At 33.5% G+C, this 22,555-nt stretch overlaps 1 protein-coding gene across 11 annotated transcripts in view; it reads left to right on the forward strand.

Moving 5' to 3' along the window:
- Window positions 1-22,555, forward strand: part of tutl (immunoglobulin superfamily member turtle) — a 67,623-nt gene that overhangs the window by 23,324 nt on the left and 21,744 nt on the right. For 7 of the 11 annotated variants that reach the window (XM_088233036.1, XM_088233034.1, XM_088233026.1 and 4 more), the window contains 2 exons: window positions 1,392-1,525; window positions 9,839-10,121. In XM_088233036.1, the coding sequence (XP_088089162.1) occupies window positions 1,392-1,525; window positions 9,839-10,121 (417 nt within the window). The remainder of the gene's footprint in view (window positions 1-1,391; window positions 1,526-9,838; window positions 10,122-22,555) is intronic. The other 4 variants (XM_088233028.1, XM_088233029.1, XM_088233031.1 and 1 more) reach the window with 1 other exon arrangement.

Genomic DNA, 22,555 nt, shown 5'->3' on the forward strand with positions numbered 1-22,555 from the left:
AATTATATAAAGATACATATTACAAAAAAAAATACGTATCCCAGACTCTATGAGGCCAAGAGCCCTGTGTCGAGTTGGGATACAACATAATGGAAAAGGAAGCATACATATTATTAATGAATACTACAAAGAAAAATTATTACATAAATATAAATTGTAATAAACATCTGGACCAAATGCTTAATACTTTATATAAATCTATGTAATATCTTGCAGCAGTTCCCTGCAATGGTCTCTTCCCTTTGACAAAATTCAAACTTGTGCAATTCTTCTGAAAATGGTCCTTGTATTTGAAGGATGCACGGCAAAAACGAACTCATGAAAAAATAATACATTTTACAGAGGAGAGCAAAAAGAAAAAGAAAATTTTTGTTCGTAGATTACTGCATTCATATTTAATAAAATTGGTTTTCAATTGATCTACAATATATCTTTACATGCATACACTGAAAAAAAAAAAAACATTTTTTTCTTTAAATTTAAAAATAACTTCTTTGAATCGACGAAAACGAGCTAATTGCAGCATCTGTTGCATTTTTTACTGTTTTTTGCCAGTCGTGATCACATATTTTTTTCTTATTATTTATAAGACAAAGAATCACATTTTGTTAGTTTTATACATCTTCAACCTTACATGTACGACTCGTAAATCCACAAAAAGTCAAAAATTATATTTTGGCATGTTTTGTTCGAAAATAATCTACGAGTATATTTTATTTTATTTTTTTATTCATATTTTTTATCTTTAGACTATAATTAATAATAAGAATAATGTGACCACAGTTACCCACCCCGGTTACCTGTGCCGAGGACACTTAACAATATACTTTTTTTAAAAAATATTTTTACATTGGAGAATAAACAAAGAAGACTAACATAATAAACAGAGATAATTAATAAAATGTTCAGACAGTTTTAACCACCAAGTATTTATGTTTATAATTCATTTATGTACATCTTTATTATTTATATTACAAAACGCACAATGAAAGAACAAAAACCTAACATTAGCTGTACACTTGTGGATCAGTTGATTAAATTGGTTTAGGCAAATGAGACAATCCATGGTACTTCTACCTAGCTCTACTATCAATTTTTTTATAGCCTTTTTTAACCTTTTCTGGTTACTAGTTGTTTATTATGTAGATAAAATTATTATTTGAAAAATACTAATTAAAAAAAAACTTTGCTACAGTTCTACTGAGGTAAACACAGTTTTATCTCTCCCCTAAAAAAAATATTCAATACGATGTTCAATTCTACTATAAACCCATTCAGGAGAAAAAATTGGCAATCAAATATCGAAAAAATGCAATGAGCCCGTTTTCGCTGCTAAGCCTTCATTTGTTTTTGATAAATCGTATTGAATAAATGTATTTCTTTGTCCACAGTGTGTTGCTTCCAAGATGCGGTGCACATCACCGCCATTTTGGGTGAGAGCGTCGTGTTCAACTGCCACGTGGAGTTCCCCGGCGACCACCCAGTGCCCTACGTGCTGCAGTGGGAGAAGAAGGTAGGCGAAACGGTACGCAAACACGCCATGACGTCACTTGTTACACCTGTCTGTGTCACCTCGCCTAACCTGCCCTGTTTCTGTTTAGCGCCCACTAGTCTCTTACTCCCGGAGGAGTCCGCGCCCGCTACAGTAACGTATTGGCCGCCGAAGGAGGACTGATTTCTATTGTATTGAGAGACATGCACAGACGATATCACATCGATCGATGAAGAGACACTATCCAATGTGAAAAAGCTTATTTCAGTAACTTACCGTGAAATACTGATGTCCAGAGCGGTATTCTATACGCTTTTGTAGCGCGTATTTACGTACTAAATACGCGCTATAAAACCGTTCAGAATAACAGCCCTGGGATGCAATTCTGAATCATCTCTACCCCGTGGAGGCATTCATTTGGGGATCTTTATTTTTTTCATGCGTTTACACTTTGCTTTACATATGGCCACACTGATGATTAAACGTCAAATAAATATGAACACGTAAAATCAAACATGGTGAATTTCATTTAGAACATTATTGCGGCCAGCATTACACCACTTACTTCATCAGATTGAATTGACCAAACCGTATTAATTTTTACCGTTTTTCAAACAGTTTTATTTGTCATTTGACGTTTAATCATCGGCGTGGCTAAATATAAAGAAAAGTGTATTTGAATGCAAAAACTTAAAATCCCCAAATTTCTTTCTTCTCCATAAGAATGTTTTATCGCGTCGGTAATTACCGACAAGTGCGGCCATTGTGATTGAGCTGGAAGATCCGCATTACTATAAGAAGTTAACAGAGTTATCTTTAATTATAAAAAGTCAAATTGAATTTTTTGTATAAAAAGTTGAAAATCCTATTTTCATCATAACCCTTTCAGTGCTGCATAGGGCACTGTGTTGTTATCACAAAAGCAGCATATTTTGACCATCCGTTAGATGGAGGTAAGGTGATCAGTCTTACGCTTCAGGTGCCAGTCCAGAAACAATGAAATATTGCAGTTTAAATAACCTTTACAATTTTATTTTTTAAAAATCGAAATGGGTTGCGGTCCCGTGACTGGAATTGCAGACTCACGGGTCAGAGGTACAAGGTTCGAGGTTCGAACCCCACTCTAACCCAATTCAAATCCCATTTTCTTAGTGCGAATTAATTAGTTGTATGAATGAATGAAAATGGCCATGAAATAGAAATATTTGGGTAAATCAAAAGAACGCAAATATTTCTTTATAAAATATATTTTTAAACATGTTCAATTACAGTTTCCGACGTAGATGCTTAAAATTTTCATGCAAATATACACATTTTCGTACAAAAAATTCGATTTTACTTTTAAAACATTCGAAGATAACTCTGTTAACTTCCCATTGTAATCGGGGTCCAGGAACGGATGAGGTTGTCGCTTTAAAAAAAAAAAAAAAGGGTAAACCAGAACCTACTAGAAACAGAGTTTCTGGATCACACGAATGAATCTCAAGACGTCATTCTTTCGACAAATTCAGCATTTTGGATAGTGCCTCTTTCGTTGAAAATGTGTAATATTGTTGAGGAATCTTGTAGGTTTCCGCGAATCAATTGACTAAAGAAAGTTTTACTTATAAAATTATGGTTTTCTCCACTCACAATATTCACTCTGGCAAATTAAGGATTTGATCCTGTATGATAATTTAATTGGGTGAATTTTCCAAACTTCAAGGCTTACTCTAGATACCATTAACTCTTTATAGGACCCATATTCACGTCTTGTAAATCAAATTTTAAAATACCTCTTTTAAGACAGTAAACTGAGTGGAAGACTTATCTTCCGGTGTACGTTATTACAGTACTTACAATGTCAAAAAACCCGGTTAAATGTAAACCATTGTTGGATAATAAGACCAAATTGCAAGTGAAGGAATTCAAGTATTCCGGAGTCAACATCTGTAGTAAAGTAGAAAGTGATTTGTGCAATGAAATTATAAAGCAAATTAACAAAGTTGCATCAATATCTAGGTGTCTCAGAAATACCGTGCGGAAGAATAAGCACATGAGACTAGACAGTAACATGTGAATATGCAAAACATGTGTTAGGCTGATAGCCACCTACGGAAAGGCGCAAGGGCAGACACTTCGAAGGCGAAATCTCGGCTGATCCATAGCCGGAAACGCGCTGCGAGACCGCACGAGAAAACTTGGTATTCGGAGCACGTGCGGCACGGAAGATATTGTTAGATGGGGAAGATAACAATGGCGGCACTGTAATGATCGTGTCAACAGAATGGCGAAAGACAGACTTCCACGTACCGCACTTCGAGGGAACCCCGAATTAAGAAGACTCCCAAACAGACCCCCGAAGAGGTGGCGCCGTTGGTGTCCCAATTGGAAACAGCGGCATAGACATATCCATAAGATCTATAGAAAGGAAACAATCTGGTTTATTTGTGTACAACTTTGTTCTAAGTGTCCTATAAAGGGTTGAGGGAGAAAAGTCAAATGAAGTTCAGCCTTAGGGTTTTTCAAATGCGCAGTTTTGTAAATTGTGGCATTCATGGCGAAAATTCTTAGTTTTATGGGAATCCGTTTGTTCAAATTGATTCACTGTATTCCTCAAGCTCCGTGCATCTCCTCGCGGGAATTCGCCATAGATCGAAGGTTAATAATGTTGTTAGTGTAAGACCATTGTTGAATGCTTAGGCAGCAAACCACAGAGAAACGGCCAAACAAAACGTGTCCTAAAGAGAGCAGCAGACTTCATCATGGAACTATTCGTCCTCCTATTCCCGATTAACAATTACCAGCGTCAGAATAACACTCAGTGACAGTTACAGCACTTGAATATCATGAATCCATTACATACAGAATAAACAAATTGCACCTTTTGTTTTGTAAATATAAAGTTTTCCTTTGTAATGTCGAGCACCAAAGCTTCGATCACGAGTTTGTTGGATGAATGTCCCCCGCAGGTCCAGTCCGCCTGGTCTGAACGGTGATCTGTCTGTTACTCTCTTCCTGTGGCGTTCTTGTTCCTGGGTTCGGTTCCTTCCGGGTTTCTTTCGCTGAGAACTGACCGACAGATTCGGACTAAACAAAATATTCATCAGAAGCCTCTGTTCCAAACCCAAGATCAAATCGACTTTTAAATTATTTACTAGTTGCATGTTATTATTCGTAATTCGTTATTTAATGTATTTTTATTAAATTGTATTCATCACCGTATTCGTAAAATACATCGTACCGCCCATTTTATTGCCCCACAAAACGCAAAATGTATTATATTTATAGGAAATAATTTGTTCATTAAAAAATGTCCTTCTAGTGCAAATATACACATAAGAAACCTTATAGTCATACACAATAGTAAAATCTTTCAATAAATTACATCTTTTCATTTCAATGTCTTGATAACAAATGTATCGCAGTTTTATTAGCAATGGTGATATTTATTCGCGGCAAATCTCAATAGTATTACAATGAAATAACCTTTCTATTAATCCATTAAATGTTTCGCTGGTAGCACCGGTGAGGAAGTTCAGTGGTTTAAAAATAAATGTGTTTTTAAAAAAAAAATAAGACTATCAATTCAAGCCAAAAAAAAACAATTTTTTGTATCGTATTATCAAAGCTACGATTTTCAATTTTTTAATTACTCCGCGCGTGAAGTCACCAGTTCTCTTCGGTGACATGTCCCGAATGGCGGGTTGGCTTCCCAGAAACCGGAAATCTACCACAACACTTTACCATTGGTTGATTTCGAAGAACTAGTGACGTTCAAAGTTGTTCGTTTTCATTAAAATCATTTTTATTAATTTTTACATACATTTTCGAGAAACTTCGCTTTACAATTGAACGCTCTAATTTTTAACGCTCGTAAGAAAACTTTTTAATATGCAATATCCCGCAGCACCTACATTTCTCATCACCCTAGAAAAATACATTCCCATGCGTATTTCTACTTAATTACTTTTAAGAATATGTATTATGCTTAATTTTAATGACCTTAGTTTAGAAACAATTTGCATGTATCTATTTAGCTTTTTTCCTACTTTAATATGTAATGTATGTATTGTGCATGTTTTACGTATTTCACTACATAATAAACTGTATCAAAAACATATATTCAAAACTACAATAACAAACCGTACCCATTGAATTAAGACTCCCACGCTTTTCGTTCACCGATTTCATTGTGTTTTTGTCATCGGTTATTAATAAAAATGCATTATATTTTGGAAAAAGGCGGCAAGTAGTAGAATTCGAACATCAAACACATTTTATTGAAATAAATCGTAGTGATTTGTCAAAATTTACAAGCAATAAAATTCAATAATAGGACACGTTTTTTAAAAAAATAATAAATTTAAAAGTTTGTCCTTTGATAGGAACAAATCGTCGGCCCTTCTAAGAAAAACGTTTGTTTATTTGTTGTTAAATCTGTCATGTTTTAATGATTTTAAATCATACCTAAAAGGTTTGAACCGTACTGATTTGTATATTATCCTTTCCTAGCCTGAAAGTGAAAAAAATCCGCGAGGTGTACCAGGAATACCTCAGTTTTAAAACTAAAAAAAATATCATTATGATTGTCATGGTGGCGTTTATAAAACTTTTTCATACAATTTTTTCTAGTTTTCTTCGAAACCCATACATATTTTCATAAAATACTCTTGCGAGAGGATGCTGTGTGACATCGCGCTGCTTTTGGTGTGAAACGTTGAACAGAACTGATCTAACACCGCGCCTATGCCCCTTAGCGTGGATATACAGCGGGGAGTTGGGAAGGGAGAGCACGAAATCCGGATTATTGTGCTTATGAATGGAAAAATACACCAAATAGCAAAAAGCACACGTGCAAACTGACCAACACATTAAAAAATATCAATCTGTAGAGCGATGAATTGTAATATTTTCTGTTTCCACGGGAGAAAGCAAAGACAAATGTGAATTATTTTTAAAAGAATTTGGCAAAAAAATATTTAAATAATTTTGATAAAGTTTAAGCGTTATGCGTTAGGGTTATGCAAAAAACTAAATCAATTTGATGATTAACAAAAAAGTATTGAAAAAACATGCAACCAGGGAGACCCTAGGTACCCCCCCCCCCTTATATGCCCGGAAAGGTTAATATTGTACACGTAGGGTAGGCCGATATTTTTTTCCGAATTTTTAAATGAAAAAGGTCTAAAAAGTTGCCTTTTAGATTACTCGGAATGGAAAACATATTTAAAAAAATATTCGATACGACTTTTGGCCCTCAACCAGAGCTTTAAGTTTCCGAGAAAAGTCAATTTTTTGCGCTAAGCCGGCCTGTCGTTTCGTATTTAAGTAAGAAAATCAGTCCAATTAAATTTTATAATGTGCATTAAACCTTATTAAATAAGCATCTCAGGACTTGAGTTGCACTTTGTTTCGTAATAAATGGGTAGCATTGTTTTAATGAACCATTGTTTTCGCCAATATTAGCCAGGCGCTCAACGGAATCAGTTCCGCGGAGTGTAAACTTTTTGCATTTCGGTAGTTTAAAAAAAATTGCTATGTGATTAAGTTATATCTTTACTAACAAAAAAAATATTTTATCAATATAAATAATTAACAAAAGTAGTGTGGAATATTTTTTTAAATAATTTTTACGTTCAATGTGATCCAAAATGCAACTTTTTCGACCCCTTTCCCTTATGATGTCTAAAAAATTTTAAATCTTCACACATAATCGACGCACTCTATTGTACAGCGTTGGTAATGTAAATAAATAATTTCAAAATAGCATTAAATAAAAAAAAAACAATATTATATTATTTTAAACGAAATAAAGATGCTCGGTAAGCTAACGTAACTAATACACGAGGTCTACTAATGTATTCGATTCGACCGTCGATATTTTGACTACGTGAATACCTTTGTACGATTTAGCATTTGTTCCACCTACATCGCTCTTCAAGGAACACAAACTGTCTGCACAACTGTCAGAACAGTTCCACAATGTGTGTTCTGTGTTCAAGTCGGTGTTGTGAAATGGGGGCATAAGTATGCAATATGCTCGCGGTACGCGCCATATGCGATGGATTCGGAAGCGTGTCTACAGAAAAGTCAACGTCCTTTGAGATTACTGAAGCCATGTCATGCATTATATAGGTACGGATCGTTCCGATCGAGCACGTGAACCCAATTGTAGCTTTGTGGGGCTCGTCGAGCGAACGTCATATCAAACAAACTATATTTGCGTTTGAAAAGCGGCCATTATTGTAGAATCGGCCTGAAATCTCCCGCGTAAACACGCCGAGCTAATGCCGCCTATTGCCGTCATTATTTCTTTGTGGAAAAATCCATTATTATGTGCGCGATTGCGGTATTTACATTTTCAGCCCGGTTCATTATTTTCTTGCGTACTGTTTCATTTGGCAGCTTAAGAGGACACGCGTGGCTGAGAATTTGTATAAATAAGTATTTAAACATTGTTTTTCTGTCGCTCTCTCGCAAATGCCTCCCCGATACTGAATACTGCGCGAAAAAAACAATTGCACGTCGGACTAATTGTGCCTAGTAAAAATCTTAAAAAATTGACGTTTTTTGTCCCGTTTACCGCACCCCAAAACTAAACCGATTTGGTTTGTTTTCTTCAAGAAAAAGTATCAGTATACCTATACCTTTTGCGTTTTTCAAAAGTAGTTATGATATTTGCATACTGCACGTCTAAAAACGATACAAAACTGGACGCTCTTAAGGGTTATTAGATGGTCCTAGTACCCATAGTAAACAATTTATCAAAAAAACAAATCCACAGAGACACGCCAATGGTAAATATCAAGTGTGTACAATAATCAGTTCTCTAGTGTGATAATCCATGGAGAAAAAAAGGGAATACGTTTGTATGAAGAAAAGTAAGACCGCATTTCCATTTAATTATTTAAAAAAAACTTAGGTGCTATTGTAAAAGTAGCTCTGTAATCTCAAATGACGTTGGTACAAAAAATATTACTCTCTCTGATAGTATAATGTACTATTAGTAAAATAAAATAGATAATCGTCATTTATGAATCACTTTATTGTAATTACATGAAATAAAAAATAAAGTCTGCTTAAATTTTACTTTAAAATGTTGAATTAAAACCAGTGGAGCAATAAAGTGGTGAAAAAACGTGTTTTATTTTTTAACTTTAATTACATAAATATATTATATCTACACATGGCATGATCGTGACAACTTCATACAAACCGATGTTCTTAGAATACGAAACTAACATATTGCATTTCACGAACAAAATCGTACATTCAGTGTTACTTTGTGTTGGCTGTATTATTATGAAACGCTTATTAACTATTCGTTTTAGGACATCAAATATAATGTACTATAAAATTATTTAATGTGCATCATAAACCACCGTAAACCAAGCTAGTCCATTTTTAACGTGAAGCTCAAAAGAGACTAAGCTTTTATCACCCGGTTAAACAAGATTAATCATGGCCTGTAATACTGTACTGCATTTTGAAAAGCTTTAATCTAAAATAATGACAACAATACATTTATCTGGTTTCTCAATTAACGGATTGTACACGTAAATGTGGGTTGAAAAACTACAGCAGAGTTTTTATAAATAAATGGAGAAAATTACTACTACTACCATCACGCCATTTCCCCGTAGGCACCACCACACCACTACACACGTCTATCCTGGCATACATTTCTAGCTTCTTCCACATTCATACATCTTGTCAATCATGCCCTTCGGTTCTGCCCGCTTTTGACATGACCAGACCAAAGGTTTTGGTTTGTCTGATCATGCCGCGTCTTCCTTGGTGGTCCTCGTTACGACTCATTCTGGCCATATATGCTTGTTTTACCATTAATTCGTCATCCATTCGATCTACATGACCAAACTATCTCAGATACCCTTTCTTAATCTTATCAATTACATCTGCCTCAGATTTACACTCTCGCCTGATTTTATCATTCGTAAACCTGTCATACATTGATTTACCACACATTTGTCTAAGAGATCGCATTTCGATCACGCTCACTCGGCTTTCATCCTTTTTCTGTCAGTTCCATGTCCAAAAATCACATATTGGTGCTGTAGTGATTTTATGCCTTTGGCTTTCAAAAGATTCCAGTTAATGTATTTTCAATTAATTTTATTTGTTGTGCTAGCTAAGGGTATAAAAACCAAGGCCTTGTACGAGCCTGTGTGATAAAATAAATCTCACTAAGTTACGCATATCTTGAAAGCGTAAAAAAAATGGCTCAAAGAACCTATGCTGGGAGTAAAACGGAGTCTCTTTTGCGCTTGGGTTATTCTCTACCAGAAATGAGGATAAAATGCTCTTCCTGTGACGAGTTGGGGCTAATCGTCCGTGTCTGTGTAGGGTCAAGAGATCCCGATATACATCTGGTACGAGTCGTACCCGACGCACAGCGGCGAGGGCTACGTCGGCCGCGTGTCGCGGGTCGAGCACGACTCGCCCTACGGAGCCGCGTCGCTCAACCTCACGGGCATCCGCGAGTCGGACCAAGGCTGGTACGAGTGCAAGGTGGTGTTCCTCAACCGCTCTCCCAACTCGCACAAGAACGGGACCTGGTTCCACCTGGACGTGCACGCGCCGCCCAGGTTCTCGGTCACGCCGGAGGACATCATCTACGTCAACTTAGGTGAGTGAACCATTCAATTATTACCCATGTTTTAACTTAGGTCAGTGAAACATTCAATATCTATCCATGTTTCAACTAAGGTCAGTGAAACATCCAATATCTAACCGTGTTTCAACTTAGGTCAGTGAAACGTTCAATATCTACCTGTGTTTCAACTAAGGTCAGTGAAACATCCAATATCTAACCGTGTTTCAACTTAGGTCAGTGAAACGTTCAACCTGTGTTTCAACTAAGGTCAGTGAAACATCCAATATCTAACCGTGTTTCAACTAAGGTCAGTGAAAAATTCAATATCTGCCCCATGTTTCATCTTAGATCAGTGGAATATTCTAAATATTATCTACCTTGGCAATACAATAACTTGCTTGTAAATCTGTTGGGCATTTAGTATCCACCTGAGATCAGCGAAACAATCAAATCCATGTTTGAGTTGCGGTTTAATCTTTCAACTCAGATAATTTTAATATTTAAACTAGAGCTTCTTGATCTAGAAAGTTGAAGACAGCGTTTAAAAGGATTAAAAATAGTTTTGGATCATAAAAGGACTCGTGAATAAAATAACAAATGGTATTACATATTTATCGATGTCACTTAGGTATCTCAAAATTTCGTACGGAAACTCATTAAAATTCGAATTACTCGTATTTTAATCATTTGTCTTTTTTTAAATACGGAGATCGGAGTAAGTATTTTTTAAAACCTTCATTTTAACCTTCTATCAAGACTTGATAATGTCGACCTATAACTAGTTACATGTTTACAAATTACAATGAGCATGGAAATATCACAAACAACTAAAACAATGAAAATATATGTACACTAACATAAAAATAATGCAAATATATGAAAATAACATAAAATGATAGTTGTAATTATAAACTCTTGAATTGAAACAAGCAAAACATAGTGCCTATTTAACAAAAAAGGGGATTTTTATAGTATCTAAGGTGTAGGTTTTTAAATAAATTTTCAGATAATTTTTCCTTAGTTTCTAATTAGGTACTAAAAAAAGTCCCTACAAAATTTGATTATATTTACTAGTATTGATACATCTTTCTCATATGACACACTTTATAATAGAGCTCTGGGCTGGTATTCCGAACGCATTTACAGCGCGCTATAACGCGTATTTAGTACGTAAAAACGCGCTATAATTGCGTTCGGAATACCAGCTCTGGGCCCCGATTACAGTGTGAAGTTAACAGAGTTACCTTTTTTATTATTTTTTATTTTTCCATACACATATTATTTACATAGAAATATAATTACAAAAATACACTTTAGAAAAATACATCTTAAAATTAAGCTATAACTTGAATTGGAAAAAATTCCCACAAAGACTACAGCGTCTGAGCGTGGGCCATTCCCTTTTTAATTATTAAAAAGTTTATAGCACATATATATGGTATGACATGACCATGAAAAGAAAAGAAAATAAATTAAAAGAAAAGAAAAATAAAAGAAAAACCAAATTAACATATGCTGAAATTACGAAAATATTATTTATTTGCAGTGTGCATTTATTTTTAATTTTATTTTTTTAAAGAATGTGTCTATCTGCTCCTTTAATATTAAATTTTCTATAAAGTAAAATCAATATTTTTGTTCTAAAATGTGTTTATTTGTACAAAAAATTGAAATAGTTTCGTCGGTTATTTGTGGATTTAACATGTTTGCGTATTTTAAAATATAAATTTTCAATGTTTCGTACTGAAAATGTGTATATTTATTTGAAAAATTTAAGTTTCTTCCATCGTTACATGTTTACTTCAACATGTCTGAGATAAAAATATGGATTAACATTGATTTTTTATTCAGATAAATCAGATTTTATTTGAAGATAACTGTTTACTTTCCATGGTAGTCGTCGGGGCCTGGTCACACCTTTTTCCAATAGCCCTTAACTATTACGAATATATCTGTATACCATCTGCAATTTGAAAAAAACTCGAAATATACATAAGACCATTTTACCAAGTGAAGCATTAAAATATTTCAATTCAACCATAAAATAATTGATATTATTTGTAATAAAATAAATATCTTTGCGCTTAACCACTTATTTTTATTGATTGATTTGGTGTTCATCTTGTAGAACTCCATATTTAAACTTATAATATTAGAAATCAAACACTGATTTGAGTCTACTGAACACTTTATTTTATTTTTACAAATATAAACATATACTTATTTTTATGTTTTCTACCAACCGGCTTAAAAGTTACACAAGCTTTTTTATCAAGGTATACTTAATTATTTAAGTTAATTAGTTGATCCTTGATAAAGAAGCTTGTCTAGTTTTGAAACCGGTCGATAGAAAAAAAAATTATGCGGTTAAAAACACAGTTGTTTTATATATATTTTATTGTAATAAATAATCACAGAGTTAGCGTTTCCAATATTGATATTATTATATTTATTAGATATTATTTGTATCTATTACTGATAAGTCGTAATGACGATTGTTTGTTTCATTAAATTAAACTGAATAATTGATTTTGGCAATTGAAAATCTGTTAGCCAATCAAATCTCTAGTAGCCACCAGATCGTGCTCTCTCTGTTTGTTAGTAAATTGTATAAATGAATCCCTCTCAGTTTGCAGAAACCCCATTCCAGGAAGAGCCAGTCATCCCCATTAAAATACATCTCTGTTTTCTTCCTCTGGGCCATAAAGTTATTCCAGAATCAATTCATTTTCTTCCGTAAACACAACTTTTACTCCCTTTGTGGCTTTCACTGGTAAACCTTCTTTATGACGGTTATTCGTTCTACCACTTATATTAACTCTTAATCTCTTCTCGTTTCCTGACTTACATTAACTAATTTATATATTTTGTTTTACTTATTATTGCTATTTTTTCCATTAAGTTTATTAGAAATCGTCTATGTATACGAGTCACCTAAAGTGACTCCATTTTTTAAATGAAATTGATTATTAACTTCTTAAAAAACCGTCAGAAATAGTTCATTCTGTTATTGATTTTCCATTTAAAACGATCGAACTTAATGCCCAAGACACGGACTAGTCGGGCGCAGACGCTAGATATTTTAGACCTTATATTTTTCAAACATTTCACAATTCAAACCGACGTGCGTCTAGCTCAAAGTTTGTCTCTAAACTTGCAAATAAATTTATGTATTTTTAAAAATATTTTAAAGCGCCACTGCGCACCGTGAGTCAAATTTTGCCATGTATATTTACATGGAGGCAGGTGGCTCAAGCTTTTAGAAATATTCCCAAAGGTTGATCGAATTACAGTGAAAATTTAATTAATTTGAAGTGGTTTTAATACATTTCAAATATTTTTTAACTTATTCAATCTGGGATTATGATTTTTTCAAAATAAAATGCCTGTAACAGGCGCACGAAGCATGACAAAAAAGGCATTTTCACGAGTTTTCACGTAAGTTCCTGCATTTATTTCTAGTGGGATTTTTAAAGCTTTAGTTTGAAATTTCAATCACCGATTTTTAACTAACTATCTGTGTAAGATTAACAGTTCAATCATCAGTAACATTGCTTCTATTGGAATGATGCTAAATAATGTTTCTATTATTATACGTAACCTTTAATTAAAGTAATATCTAATTTACTTAAATGTTCTAACTGTGTCCAAATGATTTGTAATAATTTTGATTTCTCAGACCCTGCTATTTTAGCTTTAGGTGATATTTGTTTACAATTTACCTTCATTCTGTTTGTTACGTGTCTAGTTTCCTGTGATAAATAGTAATACTTATGAAAATTCAATTCCCCGGTTCGTATTTTTATATCTCACTTCAAATCTCAACCGGGTATTCAATTTATTTGATGACATTATAATGGCCTACACGTACCTAAAACAAATCGTTTGCTCTTTTATTTTACACCCCTTTATTGACAATTTAACAGAGTGGTGAGATTTTCCAAACCGTTTTTTTCTCAGAGCCATCTAATTTTTTTTTCATTAAAAACAAGTCTGAATGTTCGACTGCGAATTATCGGAAGCCCCACGAAATCCAAATTATTCCTTTATTAAAATGGAATTTTCATTTCCTGTTTTTCGTCCGATCTTGGGAAAACATTTTCAGGCACACCTTTCAACCTAAATTCCCAGTAATTCTTTCCTCTCGGATCGGATCTTCCCATTTCCTATCTCTTCCTTTCTCTAATCGTAAATTAGAAACAACCTTATAAGGAGTAAAGGGAAGATTTGTAAAGAGATTGCAAACGTCTTTGGATTACATGGAATGGAAGTCATAGCAAAACCTGCGAGAATTTTTTTTTCTAACCTACATCCTAATGTATTAAACGTAGTTTAAAGTTTAAAAAATCTTTACATTTCTAGAGTTAGTGGAAGAAATTCTTTATTTTATTTATACCCAGAAATACTTTTATGTATTTGCACTTGGCTAAAAAATCCCTGCGAGCTTAACCTTAAAAAAAAATCATTAAATTGATCATAATTGTTTTCAATAAATAAGTTCAACGTTAAAAAGAAACCCGTAAGGGTAATTTTAATCATCAATCAATTAGTGAATTGAAAAAATTGAAGGTGAAGAGTATTTCAGACTATCAATTATCAATTGTGTTATTTGGCGCCTATCCCCCGTATCCGTGTGGACGAAGAATATAGTTCTGCATGTGAAATTGAATTGAATTGAAAAGTATAACCAGAGAACCCGGGACAAGAGTATTCTACTCAATAGATAGTCTTAGTTAACAATGTGTGGGAAATCGATGTATGATAGGGTTGCGAATGATGGAATCAGACAAGAATGCAAATTAAAGGGGTATAATTTATAGGATTAAGAAAGGGACACTAAGCTGGTTTTGTTATGTAAGTGAAATGCGCGACCTAGGTCCGTTGTTTTACACTAGGCGCAGGTGATTAGAATACTTTGAAATATAACGAAACTCTTCTTCTTATTACAATATATTATTCAGGCTTCAATATAATTTTGAGTACGTGTGACTAACTAGGAAGGCAAGGTTCAAATGATCGCAGGGCACGGCCGCCGTGATGCTCTGCTCGCATTTTGCAAGGTTTACAGAAGATTGCCATTATTATTTATATAGGATTCATCGAATTTCTTATAATTTTCAATAAAACTATAATTATAAACTATAAATCATTTATTAGTAAATCAAACCTATCAAACGAATAAATTTGAATCAACAATATAATTTAGACAAAAAAACTAAAATCAATAATCACGAATCTAATGTCCTGCAAATATTCTTCGACTCTATAGTAATTCTTTCCAAACAGGCTGTGCTTAGCAAAATTTAAAAAAAATATTGGCAAAGTCTAGATTTCAAGAAGTACCTTACTGAAGAATCGTATGCAGTTTGAGGCAAAAGAATTTTTAGTGAATTTGTGAATTTGTGTGAACCTATGGAAATCTCTGTTTCTTCTAAAATCAACAATATTTTTATGTACATACATTAAGTTTTCATAGATATATCGACGTGTGAATGTTGACTGTCAATATATTGTTTTTTACACATCTCTAAGCGATTCTCGGGGACTCATATTGTAAATCGCTCGAAAAGCTCTTTTCACAGATTAAGTATCGTATGTCAATAGATACATGTTTGGCAATTCTATAGTATCTGATAGTTTCTTAAAAATATATCAAGGGTTGTTTTTGCTCCCCTGTTAACCTCGCAAAATGCAGATTTAATAGTATTCGGGCCCGTCGATAAGTCAGTAATTTTAATCAAACTCTGATTTGAGTCTACTTAAAACTTTTTGTTTAAACTCGAAAACAAAAAAATTGAACTACTGTTTTGTCTTATTAGGGCATTTTCGAACGAATGTGAAGATTAAATGGACTGATGGTCCTCTTATAGCCATTCAATTCTAGGTACTTAAGTAATCATAAATTAAACGTATTAAGGTCAGCATGTCCAATGATTATAATTATGGGAAAAACGTGGGAAAAACCAATGGTTCGAGTAAGGCCAGTGGTTGATTTAGTTATAGGAATTTAGGTACTTATATTTATGTTTTGGAAAAATTTATTAAAAAAATCATTTTTAAAAAGTAAACATTTATTGATATATATTGTAAAATAATTAAAGAATCGATAAACTTTTAGCTAATTACCGTGGTAATTCTATTGATAATATTACGAGAGGTTCTGAGTGTTTTCTGATTTAAATAAGGATTAATGTAAACACAAATGCATTTTAAAATTATTTATTTTTCCTTTTCCAAAAACGCATCATGCAAGTGTGTAGGTACATAAAGTGAAATAATGTTTTTTTTAATGTTTATTACAAGTGAAGATATTAGGTTCGTTTGTTAATTTATTATATTTAAATTAACAATTGTCTGAATTTTATGTTTAAAAAAAACGATTTTAAGTAGATTCAAATCAGTGTTTGATTTTAAAATTAAAATTATGATATGAAGTTGTAAAGAATAAACACCAAATATCTTATGCTAGTCTCTGTACACTAATATAATAACGCATAGACACAACAATATAGAACGAATGGATGAAGAAAAAATGATAAAACGGATACATATGCTGAGAATGAATGGTAAAGCAGGACGATGACGGCCAAGAAAAACGTAGCATGTTCAGTTAAACCAATATCTCAAATCTGGGGGGCTATATTTACGTACCAAATACGCGCTATAAAAGCGTTCTTTACGGCCGCGGGAGCGTTTAGAATAGCAGCCCTGGTCATGTCAAAGGTAGAAGACACAACCGGGGGGCATGTGCGACAAGACGTCTGAATATGAAAGAAGCTAGGAATATACGTCAGGAAATACGTTTGTGGCGGTCCATCCTCTCTGTCTACCTCTACGGGAAATGGCGCGATGGTAGTGTAAGTGGCCATAAACTGAATATCGGCGTATATTATACTTGACATACGCCACCTCATAGTAATTACATACATACATAAGTGGCTAGTGTGGAATATGTAATATCTTGAACTTAAATATGCCTACCTTGTACAATTTTCATTCAAGATTCATAGCTTTTAGCTTCCTCCCACACGGCTCTTAGTACCAAGGGTTGAGATAATAGTAAGTACGTCCTCCCCCAGCGACTACATCCCTACTACCCTTTCCACCTATTCTCTACCTACCCCATTATTTAAGGCGATAGTTTGTCCTCGTTAAGTTCCTTTCCACCCTAACTGCACCAGAAGGGTACATTTTATAGCTTACACTTTAATCGAATCGGAAGGGAATTATATATAATAGCACTGTGTAGGTACTTGTATTTTTCAAGAAATATATAAAAAACAATGATTTCTGGGAATGACACAATTCACGCGCATTTCAGTTATTTATCGTTTAAATTTAAAACTTTTGTCCTTATTTAAGAGTAAACAAGGTCTCACTTTTCTTCATGCAAACGTATTCCCATATTTTCTCCCTGGATTACGTTACTAAAGCATTACTTTTTAAAATTATTATAGATATTTTCCTATGGCGTGTATTTCTCAAAAAAAGCGCCCAGGGCCTTAATTATTTATTTATTCAAACGCCTTGTAGGCTTTTACATACATATATACAAATTAAGACAGACATATATACAAATTATGACAGAAGTTGCAAAAAAAAAATATTTTTAGAAGATAAATAAAAATACGAAGAAAATCATCTTTACATATAAAATATATAGGTATACTAAACATAAAGTAAATACATATATTGCAGTGGAAAGAACAGAAATGCATTATTAACTATAAAGACAGACATGCATTTTACACATAAGTAGCAAAAAACAATAATGAATTAAGAAGAGTAAGAAAAATATAAAAATAATCATCATTACATATAAGTAAAAAATATACGGGTATACATAATTATACATCTATATATTGCAATGGAGAGAACAGAAGTGCATGTTCAAACATAGGCAAAATGGCGAATGTTACCAGTGTGTAAAGTGGCCACTTAAATCAGCCAATGACAGGTCATAAGCCCTGTAAATGCCTAGACTTCCATATTCCCTTATTTAAGGTATTCTCTATCCCTGTTGTAATTTGTTAATCTTAATGAATCCCGAGGGGGTGAAATCCAGTCTTTTGTTTACGAACATTTGGACAAACTCAAATATTGTAAGGCAACTAGTGACGTTACAGGCGGAGTAATTTCAAAATTACGAAAAAATCATGGTGATGATAATACGACACATAATTATTTTTTTTTGGCCTCATTTTGATGGTCTGTTAACAAATAAAAATAATCGTTCAATAACTTTCTCATTTGACTAACATTAGCAAATACTGTTTTATTTACTTGTAAATTCAGGTACAAAAATCAATATTCGTTATGGGGTTTGTTTACACAGACTTTAACTATTTAATTATGCAGTATAACTTCCGAAAATTATTACTTTTGGTAATCAGATACATTGAGTAAATGTTACCAGCCAATGACATGTTATTAGGAAACCCCTGTATAGCCTAAATGCCCTCATTCCCCAATAATTCCTTCATTTTAGTTGAATTTATCCATCAAAATTTAATCGTCTCTCTTTTTAGACGAAATCTTAATACGGCTCAATTTCAGTATTAGTCTACAAATATTTGAACATATGCATTAAAAATATTGTTTATTCTAAAATTACACCACTGAGGCTTTTGCGGTCTCTTGATATAAAAATAATGGGGGTCGCTCTGAAAGCCGCGGTAGCGAATAGATTTTTGCGAATTATTCCGCGGGTGGGTTTAAGTAATTTCATTTCTAAAAGCGCATTGCATAAGTCACTTTTATTTTTTGGCAACGAGGGGACATTAAATGCAGATATCTGCCGACGGGGTCGTTTCGGGGGTTTACGAGTTGGCAACGAACTTTTCCGTAATATAAAAGTGCACTGTACAATCCAATATGAATATAGGCGATCGACTATAGCCAGCACAAATCAAGCGCAGATAAGAACATGCACGTCTTCTTTTTCTTATTTCTACCTCACCTTGTGTGTGCAAACTATACTGAGTCAGTCTCGTCGGTATCTCCTAGGGGTAGGCGACAATAATAAGCCTGTCTCGAGCCTTGACATACAATTCTCTACTTCATTTGCTATATAATATTTCAAATGTCTACTGTGGGCTTCGAACCACAGTTTTGGGCAAAGCTGTTTTTGACCCTTCTCTCACTGTTCCAAAAACACTCACGCGTCACGGTGCTGTGTATTCCAATACACATGCAAAAATTTAAAGATTTTAAATAGGAATAACGGAAAATTCATTGGAAATTGCTCCAATAATTTATAGTTGAAGTCAAAAGCGACAATATTTTTGATTTTATCACTAAAAATATGAAAAATCCATTGGCTGACGTTCGCAGCGAGAAGAGAGACCGCCCATAACAAAAGCCCGAAAGCAACTGCGTAAAACTGGCGACTGGCGTACTATAGCAGTGGTACAGGTCACTTTGCTGCTGGCTTGCGTGACGCGTGAATGTGTCTCTCTCGCTCGCAAATATAGCATCGAGAGTAAGACGTAAATAGTGCTTAAGACAACCTTACGTTCGGTACTTATTAGGGTTGTAAGAATTTATAATGTTTCAGACATTTCTTAAAAGTGGCCAAGAATTTTAAGTAATTTGTATGAAATATATATACATAGATAATAGATATATCGTTTTATTTTTTAAGCATAATTTTATCGTTTTTTGACAGCAATGCTTACGAAACCAGCTAGAATCTTACGGAATTCGCTTTTCCATCAAGACTAAATATATGTATGAAAACTTCACTAAAATGGACAGTGACCAACTTGCTTCGAATACATGCATTGATCGATTAGAATATGCCTGTGCGGTGTAGGTAATATTAAATATAATATGTATTTTCAATCAATCATCCCAGCTCTTATTATCCTCACCCCAAATATGGAATGATTCCCAATATTGTGTAAATATTGCCGGTGATAAATCAACACTGTAGACTTGTACTGGTGATCACGAGCTACTTTATACCATTATCCCTATAAATCACTTTAACTCGACCAATAAAAGCCCTTCGACCTTTTTACAAAGTTCACGAACCCTCACCTTCGTTCGACGAATCTTTTAGTAGCTTAAATTAACAATCTATAACACCCAATCATCTCCATTTCTTTGATTACTCGCGACAAACAATTATCTATTGCGAATTGACTTGATTTTGATTACTATTGTGTTTTCCCTTTTCCGCGCCTAATGATGCATTAGACGCTATTTTAAAAAGATATACTACGAAAAAGTTAAAACGTAAACACCCATCGGGTAGTTTTGTGAAAATGTCGCCTTTAAAATTATTACCTGCATAAAAAATATGACGGAATATAAAAATGTTTTATTTAATTTTATTTGTTAAAAACAGTTCCCCAAAATTTATAGTCAACATGTAACCCTTTATAACTTAACTTCTTTAAAATTAAAAAAAATACCAGTTGTTTTGATGGCTTTCTGAAAATAATTAGTTCATAATTTTTTAATGATATAATGAAAAAACAGTAGAAAATTGGGGCATGACATTTGTGTCAAATTATGTTGCAATGCCTAAAAGTATTCTGAATTATCAAAGAAATATGTTTAAATAATTATTTAAATGCTGTCGAAATGCACTCTCAGGCGAATGTGTCGTTAAACTATGTACGATAGACGCACAAATGTTGAGATCCATATATTATGCAAGGCGGAGGTTAAGCACTATCGACAAAATCAAGAAAGGAGCTTTGTGTTGGTTTGGACATGTAGAGCGAATAAACAGCGAAAGAACGGCTAAAAATATTTGCGATGCGAATGTTGATGGATGCAGAAATAGAGGAAGACCGAGAAAGACATGACATGACCATATCTAACAAATACATAAAGATGGACATGTTAAAATTCGGAATAATCGGCGCGCGTGCATGAGAAGATGTATGAATGTAGAGGAAACGAGATCTGTACGCAAAAGATAGAGTGATGTGGCGTTCTATCCTCTCTGCCTACCTTTACGGGGAAATGGTGTGATGGTTTGTTTGTTTGTTTGCGTTACAGTTCTCCTATAATTATTGAACGTGTCGTTAAAGATATCAATAATCAGCATTACTTTCTACAAAATTATATAGTTTATATATCTATCATTAATTTTATTGTAGTGCTTTCACACTTATAGAATACGCAGACAGGGTAGAGTTTAAGCTTATAATCGAGTTGCACAGTTTAAACCCGCGCTGTGCCAGCTGGTGCCCTGCAAGACATCGGACCCTCCCTAAATATATAATCCTTTCATACGTGATACGTATATATTAATAGTATATTATTGGTTCAGTTATTTTAATGTCATTCTCATGTTTTATTACTGTTATTATTAATACTGTTGAATTATTGTTGGTATATTAAATAATTTAAATAAAAAAGTAGGCTTCAATATTAAAAAAAAATATATATTATTACTCGCGTGTTAAAAAACATTTATTTTTTAGTTTCAAAGTAATTAGCTCCCCAGTTTCGTTTGTTAAAACTATAAATTTCGATTCCTTATCATTACCATCGATGTGAAACTAGTCAATACTAAAAATTATATTCGTGTTTTAGTGTTAGATAAATGTCATGAAAAAATTGACGAACATGAAAATTTGGCCTTAAACTGAACAGTTACTTTTATTTTATTGCTTTCCGTTATACGATCGAATATTCGGTATGCGGTTTTATGACGAATGATAAATTTCGTCATCTGGGAGTACAATGGTACAATACCCGTTAGTAATATTATTTTTTATGTACGTAGACCATTTATAGATCCCAAAATATGTTTCATTCTACATATTAATTGTATAATATTATCGAACACCACCCACGTACTGTCAAGTAACATAATGTGAAAAAAATCTCATCCAGTAAATTTTCGTAAATAAGTGGTTAAAGGTGCATAAAACAAACAAATAAATAAATATTTAAAATTATTAACATTTTTTTTATATTCTGCCATAAATTATCAGTTCTGAACCCCGATAACAATGGAAAATCAATAGTTATTATGATTTTTATGGACAACTTATATTTTATATAGTAATACCTGAAGGGCGTTTTATAAAGTGATTATATAATTAAATCAATTTAATTTTAACTTTTTGAATTTGTAATTTAAGTTAAACAATTTACATTGTTATTACATAGTGCGGATTTATTGAAATGATTTAAATACAAGTGGGTTTTGAGATTTTTCCAAAACATCACTTCACTCTCACAGTTTCGCACTTCTGCTGGGAGAGCATTCCATGCCATAGCCTGCGACCGCAAATGCGCGTTCATCGAATATAGTGCGCTGTTTGCGTAAAGGTATAATAACTTTTCCTCTCGACGTAGATGTAGCTGATCTAAGCGTAAGACGTCTGTCAGCTAGTTCATTTGGAATGCAAAGTTTCCTTAGATATTCCGGAGAAGAGTTGTGCAGTGACTTATACATAAGCCGACAGAGTTTGTATTCCAACTTCTGTGGAAAACTAGCC

This window comes from Micrasema longulum, unplaced genomic scaffold, assembly GCF_059751315.1.
Source record: "Micrasema longulum isolate JH-2025_06_02 unplaced genomic scaffold, ASM5975131v1 h1tg001050l, whole genome shotgun sequence".
Taxonomy (NCBI): Eukaryota; Metazoa; Arthropoda; class Insecta; order Trichoptera; family Brachycentridae; genus Micrasema; species Micrasema longulum.